At 45.0% G+C, this 16,450-nt stretch overlaps 1 protein-coding gene across 2 annotated transcripts in view; it reads left to right on the forward strand.

Annotated features, from left to right (window-relative positions):
- Window positions 1–16,450, forward strand: part of ACOX3 (acyl-CoA oxidase 3, pristanoyl) — a 65,036-nt gene that overhangs the window by 46,008 nt on the left and 2,578 nt on the right. Inside the window, exons 12-17 of one of the 2 annotated variants that reach the window (XM_063135972.1) lie at window positions 365–487; window positions 1,380–1,493; window positions 3,545–3,660; window positions 4,546–4,720; window positions 13,639–13,706; window positions 15,754–15,839. In XM_063135972.1, coding sequence (XP_062992042.1) covers window positions 365–487; window positions 1,380–1,493; window positions 3,545–3,660; window positions 4,546–4,720; window positions 13,639–13,706; window positions 15,754–15,756 — 599 coding nt within the window. In that variant the 3' untranslated portion in view covers window positions 15,757–15,839. Of the gene's footprint in view, window positions 1–364; window positions 488–1,379; window positions 1,494–3,544; window positions 3,661–4,545; window positions 4,721–13,638; window positions 13,707–15,753; window positions 15,844–16,450 lie in introns of those variants that run through there. The other variant, XM_063135971.1, reaches the window with a different exon arrangement.

Here is a 16,450-nt window from a genome sequence, read left to right on the forward strand (position 1 = left end):
ACACAGACATTCTCTACATATAAGTTTTATATGCAAGGAGTGGGAAGGGGACGAGTGGCTAAATCCGCCTCCCCTCCCTTGCCGTTCTCATCACCCGCTACAGGTGAAAAGTCAGGATTCCAATACCTCAGTCAGAGCCTCCACAGATACAGGAAGCTTGCCTCAGCAGGCAGGCAGGCAGGGCACTGTCCGGATAGCGCTGACACCCAGGCGGGAAAACCAAATCCGTTTTTTGGATATCATATATTCCATTTTGACAAAAGGGTTCCTTCTCAAAAATAGTAAATATTTTAAACACAAGGACAGCTCATTCATACAAAGTCTTTTCATGATATTTCTCTGTGTGTGTGTGTTTTAAAAAAAGTGAATCGTCTGGGCGATATCCGTAATGACAACGACCCAAACTGCACCTATGAAGGAGACAATAATGTTCTGCTACAACAAACCAGCAACTACTTACTGAGCTGGATCAATGCCAAACACCAAGGTTAGTGTGTAATAGAACTTGACGTTGCACTAACTGAAGAAAAGTGGGCAAAGGTCCACAGGCAGTTGCAGGTTAAGGTAGTCAGAAGATGCGGCTTTGTGATCGTAATGCAACATACGTGAGGCTGTGGTTCAGTATTGGACTTAACACCATAACGCTGTAACGTAACTTCGCACTGAACAGCCGAACTGTGCTTAGCATTACAGGCAAATTAGATCAGAACGCACCTGTCTGTGTTACGGTTTCTGCTAAAATGCTGGATGGCCCTCAGGCACCATGTTCTTAACGATGATCTTGCTTCAGTGTTGAATTTGCAGCAGATGGGGATATTGGTGCCATCTACAATTTGTTGTTTTTTTACAGATGAGGGAAAACCTACCAATCAGAAACGGACATATTTCAATCATTTCCTACAAGAAATCTGGTTCGGGCATGTTAACATGTTCTCAGCCAATTCTAGCAGGGATCACGCTCTTGTTCTTTTTTTAAAAAAACAACAACAACATTTAAAACATTTTTGCCGTGCTTTTCAGCCAAAACAGAGGCACTCGGAATGGCTTACAAGATCAGTAATAATTGGTCCTTGCCCAATTAATTTCACATAAACAATGGTTGGGACATGATAAAGTTAGGCTAGGGGGTGCACAATTAGGCATCTCCCCTGCAGAGGTAGGAAGCCCAGGGTGACTCCCACAGTGTTCCCCTGCCATTGCCAAATTTGCTGTTGCCATGAGGCTGAAGAAATGGGAAAGAACAGCTTAATAAGAAGATTATCCACAGTTAATGCACAGATGAGCAGATGTTTGCCCTTCATTGATTTTCAAAGGCATTAGTGCATAGATATTAACATACTTTGACTTGGTATTTAGATTTGCTATCATTGGCATTTCAGACAAAGGTCCTATTATATCACCACTGGGCTCAGTAGATTTTTTGGAAGACTATGATCATATTCTTTGTCAGAAATTCACAGTATCAGATGTTCAAGACTGCATGGATTCTTCAGGTAACTCTGTCCACGTTGCACTTCTTGTCACTTGTTGTAATTTTGCGCCTGGCCCCTTTCCCCCCAAACCCCCTGTTGCGGTGTCTTCTTTCAGGGCTTGCAGTTGGCAGCAGTGGCATTGCAGGAGAGATGCCTGTTCACATGTCATCATCATCACCCCTTTACTTATTCACCAGCCATCTGGGGTTGTTAGAAAATAGGGCCTGGAGTGTGAAGCCCTTTTTGTCTTAGCTCGTGGGCATAGAACAGAAGAAATATCTTTGGACAAATGTCCTTAGAGTATCATTTCTAATTAGGGTTTCTATGCTATGGAACTGAAGTGGAACTTGCTGCAGTCAGCATGTTTCAGACTGCATCCCTAAAGCTTTAAGCGCTTTTAGGACTGCTGCCTTTCCTGGCCCCCTTCTCTTTCCACATAGCACATTCACTAATTAAAATTTGCTGCCCCAAGATGTGAGGATGGCCACTGGCTCAGGTAAGAGATAAACTGAACCTCCATATTCAGAGACAGTATAACTGAACACCAAGTACTGGAGGCATACAGTGTGGGGAGGGCTATTTTCTGGTTGGTTCAGGTGGAAAGCAGGAGAAGGCTGGACTAGGTAGAGTCTCTTCGATATGATCCAGCTCATCTTGGGGTGGGGGTGGGGAGTCCTAAAAATAAAGATGAGACTGCCTTGGTGCATGTGCTGATGGCAAAAAACCCAGCAATACCTCACTGAGGAGTTTCCCAGGTCAAAATGTATGATGTTGAAAGCTTAAGTCTTCATAATACCTTTTAAAAAAACACTAGTAAAGAGAGAGAGAAATAATCAGGAGTGGAGAAAGTCTGAGATAAGATAAGTTTCAGAGGACACAGGCAACGTTTCTGTGACGTGCCTGCAATTTCTGCCGTTCCCTCTCCCTCCCACTCCCATTTTCTGGTCCATGAATCAGAAAACCAATACAAATGCAATGAACATATGACCACGCTGCTTTGAGGACTCAAGTCCCTTGTCAGCCTGAACAAATTCTTTGCCCTTCACCAGCAAGTGGAATTACAAGAGGAGTATTTGTAAAGGAAGAGCGCCCAACAACCAGCTGGCTTCTTGACTGGATTTAGCACGGATCCCCAGGCCCAGACACTCACAGCTCACACAAAATGAGGTTTAAGACCATTTATTAGGAAAAGGGTAGGAATACATGGGATTAGCAGAATAAAACTATAAAAGCATGCATATATATGTAAGAACCCAGAGCAAGCAAGCTAAAAACTAAAACTACAATTCGTACGTAACCCAGACCGAACTCAGCCGACACCTCCCTGTTCCCTTCACAGGGATGTCTTTATACTATTCTTTTCACTCCTTCCCCCCTCCCTTCAGCTTTGATGCGTGGAATCTCTTCACACCTCTGCCCGGGATGGTTAATCACTCAAGGACAAGCGGACAGTTACAATCGGCCTGGCTCCAGTCTTTTCCCCCATACAGCTGCCTGGTTCTTATCTCCCTTCCTATGGAACCATAAAATTCACAAATTAAAAGACATACCAGTCCCAAGGTCCGGTTAACCCTTACAGTATTGGTCTGTGTAAACATAAAGGCTGAAGACCTTGTGGTGGTGGTAGAATACCACCTTCCATCTAGAACAAAAGTGGCTTTGAAATGCTCATAGAATAGATGAGTTGGAAGGGGCCTATAAGGCCATTGAGTCCAGCCCCCTGCTCAATGCAGGAATCCACCTTAAAACATACCTGCTCATGAATTAGTTCACAAAATGGACAGCCACAACTTGATGGGTTGTGGCTGTTACATTCACCAGCCTTAAATGGAATTTGTATGTTAAAGAAAAACTGTTTTGCACCTATAGAGCAGGGGTTTGGACTCCATGGCCTTATAGGCCCCTTCCAACTCTACTATTCTATGATTCTACATAGCATGATGCCAAACTGTCCTTTCTGCCTTTATCTGAGTAACAAATCCTTGGCGTGGAGCAGACAGCTAACTTATGCAATTTATACTTTATTTACTTTTGTGATGATTTCAGATCTCATTTCAAATTTCTCTTCCCAGTATCTTTAAGAGCATACAAGTGGCTAGTTTGTTACTTGCTTCAAAAGAGTATCCAAAAGCTGAGAAACCTGGAGAAATGTGGTTTTACTGAATTTGAGGCAAAGAACTCGAGCCAGGTAAACAAATTCTATAATTCCATGCTTTTAAGTTCCTAAGTATTTTCATGCACGTGGTCAGCATGCCTTTTTCAGCTAAGTTTTTCCTCCCTCCCTCTCCCCCATAGTCACATACACACATCTACAAATACACTTTTGCAGAACAGTGCAAAGTAAAACAAAGCTGGAGTCCCTTCCTGTTGTTGTGCCTCAAACATTAGACACTGTGCAGCTATTGGGCTGGTTCACATGATCAAAATAAGCCATTGCATTAGCAATTGCAGCTTATTTTAACCATACACATGTTGGGTGCGAATGGCTTGTTGGCGCCCTGGTTCAAATGACACAATAAGTCGCACCTGGGTGATTATGGAAATCACGCCTGGCATGTGCCACAATTTAAATAAGCAACCATGGCTTCTTTTGGCTACCATGGCGACCCAGTCGTTAAGTTATAAAAGAACAAACCCCTCAGGCTTGCAATCTTGCAGCTTCCTACATACATATTCACATAAAAACAAATATAAGCATTACAGCATAACTAGAAGAATGCCCACCTAGTGGACAGTTCATGTGTATTGATCAGAACCCTTCTCTTGTCCCCCTGTTGCTTGGCCAAATCCTTGGAAAATGTGTTCCTGATTCCTCAAGTCCTACATTCAGTTGTGTGTCTAGTTCAGCTTTCCCCAATCTTGAGCCCTCCAGATGTTTTGGACTGCAACTCCAAGTGTTTCTAATCATTGGCAATGCTGGCTTTTTAATCATGTTTTATTTTTCATATTATATGACTAGTTTTATCATACCCATCCTGCTATTGTTTTAAATAAATAGAAATGACATAATTTGGTACATTTAAGGCCTTGTTCAGCAGCCACTTTAGATTCTGCTTTTCTTTTCTTTTTCTAGGTGTACTACTGTCGTTCTTTAGCAATAGCTTTTATTGAACACACTGTTTTGCAAAGATATCATGAATATGTTCACAGTTCCAACACACCAGCTAGCCTTCAACCAGTACTGACACGTATCTGTTCACTGTATGGATTGTGGTCTTTAAATAAGCACATGGCGGTGCTCTATCAAGGTGAGATCAACACTTTGCCTGGACAGTAAAACCTTTGATTAATAAACCTTTCACTTAAGAGAACACTTTAAGACTCTTAAAAATTCAGCTGTGCCTTAAAAAGCTTGGAAATTAAGACGAGGCACCCAACTTGACTTCTGCACCATATAAGTAGTAAATTCGTTGTGCATTCTTAAATATAGTACATGCTTACAACTTAGCCTCCCTTGGTCTTTTAGCCCCAATCCTCTTCTTCTGCAGGTTGAGGGAACCCTTAAGCTGGGGTTAGTGATATGTCAATCTTTAATAAGACATATCTTTCTAAATAAACCTTTTATTGTGACAACCAGCCTCTTGCAAAGCTGAACTTGAGCACAATCTTGTACAAGTTTAACCATAAGTAAAACTAGCAAGATAGCTATGATGAATGAGAATATTCCACTTGTTGCTGTGCTTTGCTCTGCTTTGCTTGTGAATGCTAAAGATTAAATTTTTAAAGTGAATATCTGAAGTTATTATTTTAATGCTTTGGGGTGCATTAATGAATTTGTAAGAGCCTTAAATTCTCAAGCTGAATACTTTTTGATCCTTAAAGTTTCTTGTTCTTTGGAGAACAAATGTAACTTAATTAAGAGGAGGGGGGATTTAACTGCATTACAGATCTATAATTGTAGTTATGCTGTGCTTTAAAATGTTGTTGTAGTTGTAGTTGTTATTTATTGCATTTATATCCCACCTTTTTCCCCTCCAATGAACCCAAAGCGGCGTACATCCTCCTACTCTCCATTTTATCCTCACAACAACAACCCTGTGCGGTAGGCTGGGCTGAGAGTCTGTGACTGGCCCAAAGTCACCCAATGGGTTTCCATAGCCAAGTGGGGACTAGAACCCGGATCACCCGACTCCCAGTCCAACGCTACTAGCTGCTACTGTTTCACACATATATTACCTCAGTCTCATGAATCCTGCAGTATAGGCTGCTTTCATTAAAATCCCTGTATTAGCCTTCTTTTTATCTTTATAGCTTGTTCGGTGATTTAAAGTTTCCTAGTCTGTTTCGATGCCGGTATTGCCCTCAGTGGAGTGGTGAGTGGGGGCTAGATCTGAGATGGAGTGGCGTACAACAGCCCTGGAATTTGGCCCACTATCATTATGAAAGGCTGCAAAATTACCCTATTTCTTCAATTCTGAGACACACTTTTTTCCCCATATAAACATCTCTAAAAATGGGATGTGTCTTAGAATCGTGGGTGTGTCTTAGGTGGGGGGTTTTTCTGTTGGTGGTACTGAAATTAGTGTGCGTCTTACAATCGAAGAAATACGGTAGAATTGATGATGGAGAGATCAAAACAGATGCCAAAGAGATGGTACAAGGAAGTGAGCTAACTTACAGGCTACAACTGAAGTTGCAATATAGATCAGGGGTATTGAAACTCAGGCCTGCGGGCCAGATCCAGCCCACCTGGGGTTCCCGTCTGGCTTTCTGGGTCTCCTGGATGGCTACACCTCTTTCCCCGACCACCATTTATTTGGTATTTTCCAGGCTCCTGAAAAGATTGAAACGCCCCTCTTAAGTCTTAGTTAATGGAAGTAAAAGCTTTAAGCTAAAATACGTTGGCATTTAGGGTATTTTGGTGGCACAACTTTTAAACCCTTTTGCATTCAACACTCCTGAAGTAGGTGATATAGTCCAAGATAGGGTTTAGAAAGAAAGGGAATAGAGATTGATCTGAATCTATTTCCCCTCCGCACCCCTTTGATTCACACAATACCACTTCTTTCCCTTGGATTTTGCCCAGGGGGCTAAAGGTTCTTCTTCGTGGTCTCTATGCATCACACATATGGGCTTTGCGCCTGCGCAGAGACCAGACCGGAACCTTCTATAGCTGAGTGGAACATTTTTGGCGGGAACCCCTCCCCCACGCTACCGTGCATGTCCATGGGGTTCCCGCCCTTACCTCAGTTCTTCGTCGTCCGCCATTGTGCACAGACCTGTTTAACCGAACCTCTAGCGTTTTTCTTATTAACTTTATTTTCTCTTTTACGATCTTCTTCTTTTTTCGATCTTTTTCTAAGACTCTTCTTACTACTTTTCTTATATTAAAAAAAAAAAATTAAATTATTGAAGATAGTTTTCCTCAGCGACTTCGGTCGCGTGAGGCCTGTATGGCAGTTGAAACACCGTTTACGAAGTGTGTGAAGTGTGGGGAAGGCCATATCGTTGAGGCCTGCCATCATTGCATGTCGTTTACAAAACAAACGAGGAAAAGCAGAGCTGACGACTTCCCTCCATCTTGGGGGGAAAAAGCTCTCAGAGCCACGGAGGCTCCTACTATGGATAAAACGGCAGTCAGTAAGTCCGTTACCGACAAAACGGCAGCGAGTAAGTCCGTTACCGACAAAACGGCAGCCAGTAAGACCGTTGATGACCGTTGCACTGAGGTGCCTGAGAATTCCAGAGTGGCTAATAGGGCTCAGATACCCCTAACGCCTGGACGGTCACTGGTGAGTTCCGCGGCCAGGAAAATCTCCAAAAGGGCCCGGACTCCCAAATCTTCGATGATGGACAAAACGGCAGCCAGTAAGTCCGTTGATGACCGTTGCACTGAGGTGCCTGAATATTCCAGAGCGGCTAATAGGGCTCAGATACCCCTAACGCCTGGACGGTCACTGGCGAGTTCCGCGGCCAGGAAAATCTCCAAAAGGGCCCGGACTCCCAAATCTTCGATGATGGACAAAACGGCAGCCAGTAAGTCCGTTGATGACCGTTGCACTGAGGTGCCTGAATATTCCAGAGCGGCTAATAGGGCTCAGATACCCCTAACGCCTGGACGGTCACTGGCGAGTTCCGCGGCCAGGAAAATCTCCAAAAAAGGCCCGGGCTCCCAAATCTTCGACGATCGACAAAACGGCAGCCAGTAAGTCCGTTGATGACCGTTGCACTGAGGTGCCTGAATATTCCAGAGCGGCTAATAGGGCTCAGATACCCCTAACGCCTGGACGGTCACTGGCGAGTTCCGCGGCCAGGAAAATCTCCAAAAAAGGCCCGGACTCCCAAATCTTCTTCGGAAATGGAGCGGCGGAACCGGCTAGGAGTCACTCTACTCCTCCTGCCATACCGACCGCTTCGATACCGAGGCCTCCCTCGGTATCGAGATTCCAGCCGCTACCGATGGCTACGGTACCGACGCACCCTCCCAGTCTATCGGAGGGCGAGTTGCGGGATTCGGTTTCAGCGGCCTCTTTCCGAGAGCCTAGCAGGCCGTGAGAGGTTCAGGGACTAATCCCTCTACCGCCTTAGGAATGGGATCGATATCGCCCACTTCCAAGGTGACCACCAGTACCCTCAAGAAGAGTATTATGCGCACCCTTCGCTTACATCGAGGGTGTGTCATCTACCGCTGCCTCCACCGCCCGCCCACCAATGTCCACGGTGTCGACGCCTCAACACCGTACACAGCCATCGGCATCGACTGCCGCGGTTACCACGATACCGACGGAGCATGTATACCTCCAGGTGGTTACAGTATCCTTGCCTGAAGAAAATTATTCATCAGATTCTGAATTGGGGTTGTCGGCTACTCCATCGATGCCTTCACCATAAGATGAGGTTCATGACAACGACCCTTCTTCCCCTTCCGACGATATGGTCAGATCTTCTGACCATATGCTTAGAATGGCTCAGGCATTAGGACTGGTGATCCAGCACCACATGCTTTAAAGCAAATGGCTCAATTATTCTGGAAAACACCGGCTATGTCTAAGGCTAGAGACCCTCTATCGAGTCTTACAAGAAAATGTACAGTTTCTGGTCCAACATCCCAAACCTAATTCGATCGTAGGGAGTCGGTTCAAGGCCGCTCACAGAAGGCACATTCTGCACCTGTGGACAGAGAGGGCAGAAAGTTGGACCTTACGGGCCGGAGGATTTACTCCTCTGCTTCTTTGGGCATCAGCCTACGAGGCTACCATGGCACAATACCAGCTCTTCCTCTGGGAGAAAATAGGATCACTAGGTGAACATCTCCCAGAGGACAAAAAAGAGCGGGCACGAGTCTTCCAAAGTGAAGCTTCAGCCATAGCCAGGCAACAAGTGTCGACAGCGTGACACCAAGTTGACTGCCATTCCAAGTCGATGATGGGACCCGTGTCCTTGAGGAGACATGCTTGGCTCCGCTCCGCTAATCTGGCTCATGACACCAAAGCCAGGATTTAGAACATGCCTTACGATGGCGAGGGCTTGTTTAATAGCAGGACAAGACCTTGGACTCTATATACAAGGCTTGCACAACAGCCAAGAAAATAAGTTTCTCTGCTCAGCCTGCCCAATACAAGCTGAGACGGTGAACAAGACCGCCTGCTCAACAACAACAGCAGCGGCCCTACTATCAAAGCCAACAGAGGCAGCAACAACAACAACAACTCCAGAGTAAGCGGCCATATCAGTCTACATTTCAACAAGACAAGCGTCAGCCTGACTTCACCAAGAAGCAGCGACTTTGACTTCTTTGTCCCACGTCCACCTCCCTTTGCGAACCGCCTAGCACCCCATTACCATCAATGGGAGTCAATGACATCAGACTCCTGCGTGCTCACTATCATCAACTCGGGGTATGCCATCGAGCTCGATGTCCTTCCTCCTTCTTCGGGGGTGAAAGTAACGGCGCCATCCCTTCCTCTGCTTCCGGAGGTACAGACCTCTGCTATCGAAGAGAGCCATCTCTCCCGTACCCGCAGAGGAACTCAACCAGGGTTTTTTCTCGCGCTACTTCACGGTCCCGAAGAAATATGAGGTCTTCGGCCGATCATGGACTTAAAGCAGTTAAACAAATTCATCATTCCAAGGAAGTTCCGTATGACAACGGTTACTTTTATTCTGCAGCTCCTACACTTGGACGATTGGCTTCTGGTAGCGGACAGCACTTGCACGCTCCAGAAGGACATTTCAACCACCCTCAACCTGTTGGACTTGTTGGGTTTGTGGGTCAACGAGGAGAAATCCATCTTGACCCCACATCAGAAGCTCGACTTTATAGGGGTAACTCTGTCGTCTCGAGATGGGAGAGCATACTTACCGTCGACCAGAGCGAACACCTTACAGCAGTTAGCCATCGATACCGAGAGCCGCCGAAAAGTTTCGGCATGGACAATTCAGAGGCTATTAGGCTTGATGCAGTCATCAGGTTTGCAAGACTCAGAATGAGAATATTGCAAGCCTGGGTTTTAAGAACTTTCGATCTTCGACACGATGCCCGGTGAGCTTACCTGTCGATCCTGACGCAAGTAAGGGCATCTCTGAAATAGTGGTTTTCGATGTCGACGCTCCTAGAAGGGGTTTCGTTCCAACAAAACACTCCTTCGGTAACGATCACGACGGATGCATCGTTGATCGGATGGGGAGCACACTGCGACTCCCTCACAGCTCAGGGCCGTTGGCCTCCTTCCCAGAGGGAACATCATATCTACCACTGCTAGCGGTTGAGAATGCAATAAGAACTTTTTCACAATTGATCGAGGGCCTAAACGTCCTGATCGCGACGGACAACACCACGGTGGTGGCGTACATCAACAAACAAGGTGGGACAAGGTCTCATCCTCTGAATCGATCGGCACTCAGGATTTGGAACTGGTGCATAAAGAGAAATACTCACCTGACGGCGACCCATGTAGCGGGCAATGAAAACATCTTCGCGGACGCCCTCAGCAGGTCTTTCCACGTCGACCACAAATGGGAGCTCGATACCGAAGTAAGAGACGTTCTCTTTTGGTACTGGAGCCTCCCTGCTGTCGATGTCTTCGCTACCGAAGAAAACGCAGCTTGTTCCAGGTTCTGCAGCAGAGCAGGTTCTTTCACCAGAACCTGGAAAGGAAATCTTCTTTACATCTTTCCTCTGTTTCCACTGTTGACGAAGGTGCTGGCCAAAATCCAGTCGGACAGGTCGGACTGCATCCTTATCACACCGTGGTGGCCTCGACAGACGTGGTTCTCCACGCCCTTCGACTGTCGGACGGGAATTACATCAGACTCCCGCCGATACCGACACTGTTGTCTCGACATCAGGGCAGGGTTCGACACGCAAACCCGTCGACCGTCAAGATGACGGCATGGAGGATATCATCCACTCCTCCTCTCGTATCAAAGATTTAACTGTAGACCATATATTTTTGGCATCACTAAAGCCTTCAACAAGAAAATCTTATGCGGCAAAGTGGCAAAGATTTCAAACTTTTGCCTTGGAAAACGATCAAGCACCTGAATCTTGCCCTTTAGCGTTAATCCTCAAATACCTACTGACACTTTATCAGCAGGGACTCGAACTCACTTCCATCAGAGTTCACTTAGCAGCTATTACGTCTTTCATCGAGGCATGATTGGTTTTACACCTTTTGTGCATCCAACATCGAGGAAATTTTTAAAAGGGCTTAAAAATATGATACCGACAGTAAAGAGTATCGTTCCACCATGGAGCCTATCAGTGGTGTTACAGGCATTGACAAAGAAGCCCTTCGAGCCCATGGCCTTATCTGACCTTAGGCTTCTAACATTCAATACTGTCTTTTTAGTAGCCATCACTTCTGCTAGACGTGCAAGTGAGCTTAGAGCTCTCAAGATAGTTGCTCCTTACACTATCTTTCACAAAGATAAGGTTGTGTTACGCACAGACCCTGCCTTCTTGCCTAAGGTAGTGTCAACCTTTCATCTGTCCCAATATATCACTCTACCAGCTTTCTTTCCGAATCCTACATCACCTGTAGAGTCTGCTTTACATACACTTGATGTAAGGAGAACTCTTGCCTTTTACAAGGCTAGGACAGGGAATTTTAGAAAAACAAAGCAATTGTTTATTTGTTATGGGGAGCCTTATAAGGGACTCCCTGTTTCATGTCGGCGCCTGTCACGCTGGATTGTAGAGACAATTGAACTTGCCTACTCTGTCTCTAAACTAGAACTGGTGAAACCTGTGACAGCTCATTCTACCAGAGCCGTCACAACATCTGTGGTTTTCGGCAGAGGTGTTCCTTTGACAGAAGTCTGTAGAGCTGCAACGTGGTCCACTCCATCCACGTTTGTTAGGCACTACAGTTTGGACACCCGTGCTAGGCAGGACTGCTCGTTTGGAAGGACAGTGCTCTCGGAGATCTTCAGATGATGCACCAACCCACCTCCAAATATATGTCAGCTTGCTACTCGCCCATATGTGTGATGCATAGAGACCACAAAGAAGAAATGCAGGTTGCTTACCTGTAACTGTAGTTCTTCGAGTGGTCATCTATGCATTCACACAACCCACCCACCATCCCCACTTGGTGGTGTGAGACTTATAAATGACACAGTTATGTGTGGAATGTACTTGTATTTTATTTACACTTATGTTTATGGGGGCACAATGTCGGACTCCTGTAAACTGAGGTAAGGGCGGGAACCCCATGGACATGCACGGTAGCGTGGGGGAGGTGTTCCCGCCAAAAACGTTCCACTCAGCTATAGAAGGTTCCGGTCTGGTCTCTGCGCAGGCGCAAAGCCCATATGTGTGAATGCATAGATGACCACTCGAAGAACTACAGTTACAGGTAAGCAACCTGCATTTCCCCACCCCTGGTCTGTCCGGTGATTTCAGTTGTAGCCGGTCACTTAGTTCACTTCCTTGTACCGACTGTTCTCCATGGGATGCGATGTGGTGTGACAAAAGCTTTTATACCCTCATGGTTAGGAGGGCATTCTTAGGCCCTGCCTTCAGAACAGGGAAGGCAGGCTTGAAAAGGCTACTTCCCACAAGGTGTCCAGAACCACCCCTCAGCCTCCGTCCATCTTCCTGCCTGAAACAAAGCAGTGGCTTTTTAAAAGAGCTTTCGGGGCTCTGGCCTGAAAAACAGAAGGAGATATTGGTGACAGCTAAACAGACTCTGCAGACTTTTCCTTCTCCCACCCTGCACTCCTTTCTTCCCAGAGTGGCCCAACCGCTTAGTATTGGGGCAGGAGGGAATGTGCTTAGAATGCCCCCCTGCCCACAAGGGGAGAAGTTTTTTTCTGTGCACAGGAGAACATTCTACCCATCCCATGCAGTTAGTTGATTCCTCCATTCTTTCACTCCATGTGTTTAGATTTTTTACTATTAGAAGGCTAGATTTTCATTGTACTCGCTGGCTACATGATAGTTTTTCATGTTTAAGCAGCAATTGGTTTAGCTGCTTTTCATGCAGCTCTCGTGCCTTTTGCGGTTATTCCTTGTTTGCCTCGTTGCTCAGCCATCCTGGCGTTTGATGGGTAGTTCTTCCCACATGCACACATTTCACAGGGAGTGGATTTTTCAGCCCTGCCTCCCTCTGGCTCCCTCTGAGGATAGGACCTAGCCCAGCTGGGAATGCCCTCCTATACATGGGAAGAACAGAGGTTCTCCAGGTAAGAACTTCCATTTTTCATTGCAGCAAAACCTTAATTAAAGTATTCAGAAATTGGCCTGGAAGTACAAAAGAGTTATCAGGACTTGCACAATATTATAAAGGCCTGGTGATGGAAGAAACTTTCATTTGCCTTCTAAATCCTGGTAAGAAATTAACCCCATGGACTTTGAAAGGGAGAGCATTCCACAAACAGGTTGCCTACTTGCAGGGAAGTTTTTTCTCCTAATGGTTGCATCTGGTCTCCTCTGACAACCTCTCCAGAACAGGGCTGCACCTTAATGCACAGGGAGATTCATTTGAGGATGTTTTCTAACAGGGCAATCCTATGCATATCTACCCAATGCAAGCCCCATTGATTTCAGTGAGAATTAGTCCCAGTTAAGTATGTAAATGAACGCAGCCTAAGGTATCATTGAGGGCTTTTAATGTTTAGCACCCTCATATACTATTTGCATATACTAAATTTGTATATACTAACAAATGTATAGATTGAATTTGTGCTTTTTAGCTTCATTATCACTATAAATGTATTTCAGGTGGCTATATTTCAGGTGAAAATGCTGGTGGATTCATACAAGATGCAGTTTTAGAACTTTGTTCAAAGGTATGTTCCAAAGAGAGTCAGATACGCTGCGTCATCTGAAGCCTAGCAGAACCCTCTTTAGCTGGAGGTTTACTGCTGTGCACAGCCTGACCTCATTCAAAATGTTATTGCAGCTCTGAACATAGTTCTTATTCCGTTACCACAAATGGAAGTATTGCCTATGTCCCTCCCACCTGGGGAAATTTGAGATGATAGCCAGTCTGATCACCATAAGAAATACCAGACGGTGGTCTTGCAATGGAAGCTGTATGTGTGTCTGGGGCCAAATGTTTTAGGAGAGAATTGCGTTTTGCAGCTCAGAAGCAGGCAAGGCACATAACATCTTCGATAGAGTATATCCGGTGTCATTATGTGTGATATGGGTCTAATGAGATAGCACTTTATCCTGAAAGCACATTGATGTGCAAGCAACACCGCTGGAGTCGTTTTTTCTGCTCCTCCACCCCCTGACACACAAACATCTTCCTGACTCTACTAAAACTGTTGCATCAGGGATAGGGCTACATGCAAACCTTTGTTTCTAATGTGTTATTTCACGCAGTGTGTTTCTTTTATATAGGAGCATCCAAAAATAATGACACACTCATTTGTGGCTTGAAGTGGGGCAGTCTCAGATTGTATCACCTTAGCTGTTCACATGTCACGCCAGCCCAGAATGGGTGACTAGTTACGCAGAGTAGGTTGTTTTGCGAACAACCCAACCGGCGTGGTTAGTGCACCTGCCAGACAATTGGGCAAACAAGCCACCATGGGGGTCTTGTTTGCCCCCTCCCTCCCCCTCAGTCCTCCACCCGCATCATAGGGGGCCTAGCAGCAGACCCGGCTTACCTACCGCTAAGACCCACTTCCTGGCTCCAGTCTCGATCTTGATCATGATCAGAGCCCTTTTTTAAAAAAATCTCCCAGCCCCGCTTTTGCTCAAAAATGGGGCTGGGGTGTGTCTTAAATCGGATGGCGGTAATCCCACCACCCAGCATGGGCCCTTGGGGCATAGCGGGGAGTTGGATTCTCCCCTCATTCAATGTCCGGCACGGAGTGCTTCAAATCCCAATGGAAGCCTTGCCGAGCGGCTCACTGCCTGATGCCCTTTATCCACGATGGGTTGGCATATCTAGGTTTGCATGATGCACCAAGCCATCATGGGTAAAACAACCCCTATTTCAGACTGTGAGTTCTCAGGGTGGGGTGATCAGGAAAAGAGCTTTCCCTTTGACATCCTTAAAATGTTTGTAAGCATTCCACGTCATTACAGTGAATGGCTAAAGACGGGGTGCTGATTCCCTGGGGGAAAAGCCAGTTCTATCCTATGTTAAAATTGGAAAGCAAGAATGGCTATGTGAACATCATATGACATGGTAAAGGCCCAGAAGGGGATCTAATGATGGCCAGCTACTGCCGTTCTCTCACATTTAAGGGGGGAAAGGAAATGTTGCCATTTTGGTAAAATAAACTGTAGAGAACTTTATAATTTTTATTATTATTATTATTATTATTATTATTATTATTATTATTTGCATTTTTATACCGCCCAATAGCCGGAGCTCCCTGGGTGGTTCACAAAAACTAAAACCATTCAAAGTATAAAACAAACAGTATAAAAATGATATAAAATGCACATTAAAAACATACCAAACATGATTAAAACATCCTTAAAACATCCTAAAAATATTCTAAAATTTCACTGGATAGGCCTTATTTAGAAAATTCATAGCCTGCTGTTTGATCAACTGATCCTCCAGGCGGCTTTCAATCGGCTGGTATTTTACTTGCTGTGATGTTCTCCATGGGAGGCAGTGGTGCCGAAGTCAGGGGGCTCTGTAGTCCCAGGACAATTGAAAAATGCAGGCATGAATTTAAACTTTTAAATAAGCTGCTCTGAAATAAAAGTGTAATAAAAATAGATATGGTCATGGAGCTTTCCAAGTTAAAAACCTGAAACTGCTGTTTGATAGTGGTTTGTCATAACAATTATGTTAGTGCTCTATAGTTTATTGGTAGCCATAGAAACCTCAGTGCAATACCTAATTTATGTTCTTTTTTCCCCAAGTAGCTGAAGCAAGAGGCTGTGGTTTTGGTGGATGTTATTGCTCCTCCTGATTTTATTCTCAACTCGCCAATTGGCAGGGCTGATGGAGAGGTAAAATGTCATTTAAGTCAAGTTTATTGTGTCCCTTTTCAATGTTGTGCTTTCAAGTGGTGTGTCGCAGCCAGAAAGTGGGGTCAGGGGCAGTGAGAGAAGTCAAATTCTAGCAGCAGTCTGAGCATGAATATACATGTCAATCAGTCAATTTATTGATCCAGTCAACAGACTTCGCAATCATACGTATCAACAATAGACATTGGAGGGTAAAATTACAAACCCATAATTTTATGTACTGAGCTAAAAATCCTAAAACATGAATCAAATATCTCTATTTATACAATAAAGTGGAAAGAAACAAGGAAACAGAACAGAAGTCGAAAATTTAATCTAATTCAATAATATTTTAGATCTTATCCTCATTCAACAGCAATTTTTGGAACAAACTCTTTTGTATCACAAAGAAGAAAAAGAACATAGTATTCAGACAGTCTTGTTGTCACTGTCTGGCAGCAATGGCTCTCCAGGGTTTAAGTCAGGATTCTTTCTGGGTGAATTAACTCATTCACGGTGAACTCAATGAAAATTACAAAAACAACAACAACATAGAGTACTGTTTCAATTTCTTCTGAGCCACAAGGACAGAGTCTGTTGGAATAAGGTA

The sequence above is a fragment of the Elgaria multicarinata genome, chromosome 10 (assembly GCF_023053635.1).
Source record: "Elgaria multicarinata webbii isolate HBS135686 ecotype San Diego chromosome 10, rElgMul1.1.pri, whole genome shotgun sequence".
Lineage (NCBI taxonomy): Eukaryota > Metazoa > Chordata > Lepidosauria > Squamata > Anguidae > Elgaria > Elgaria multicarinata.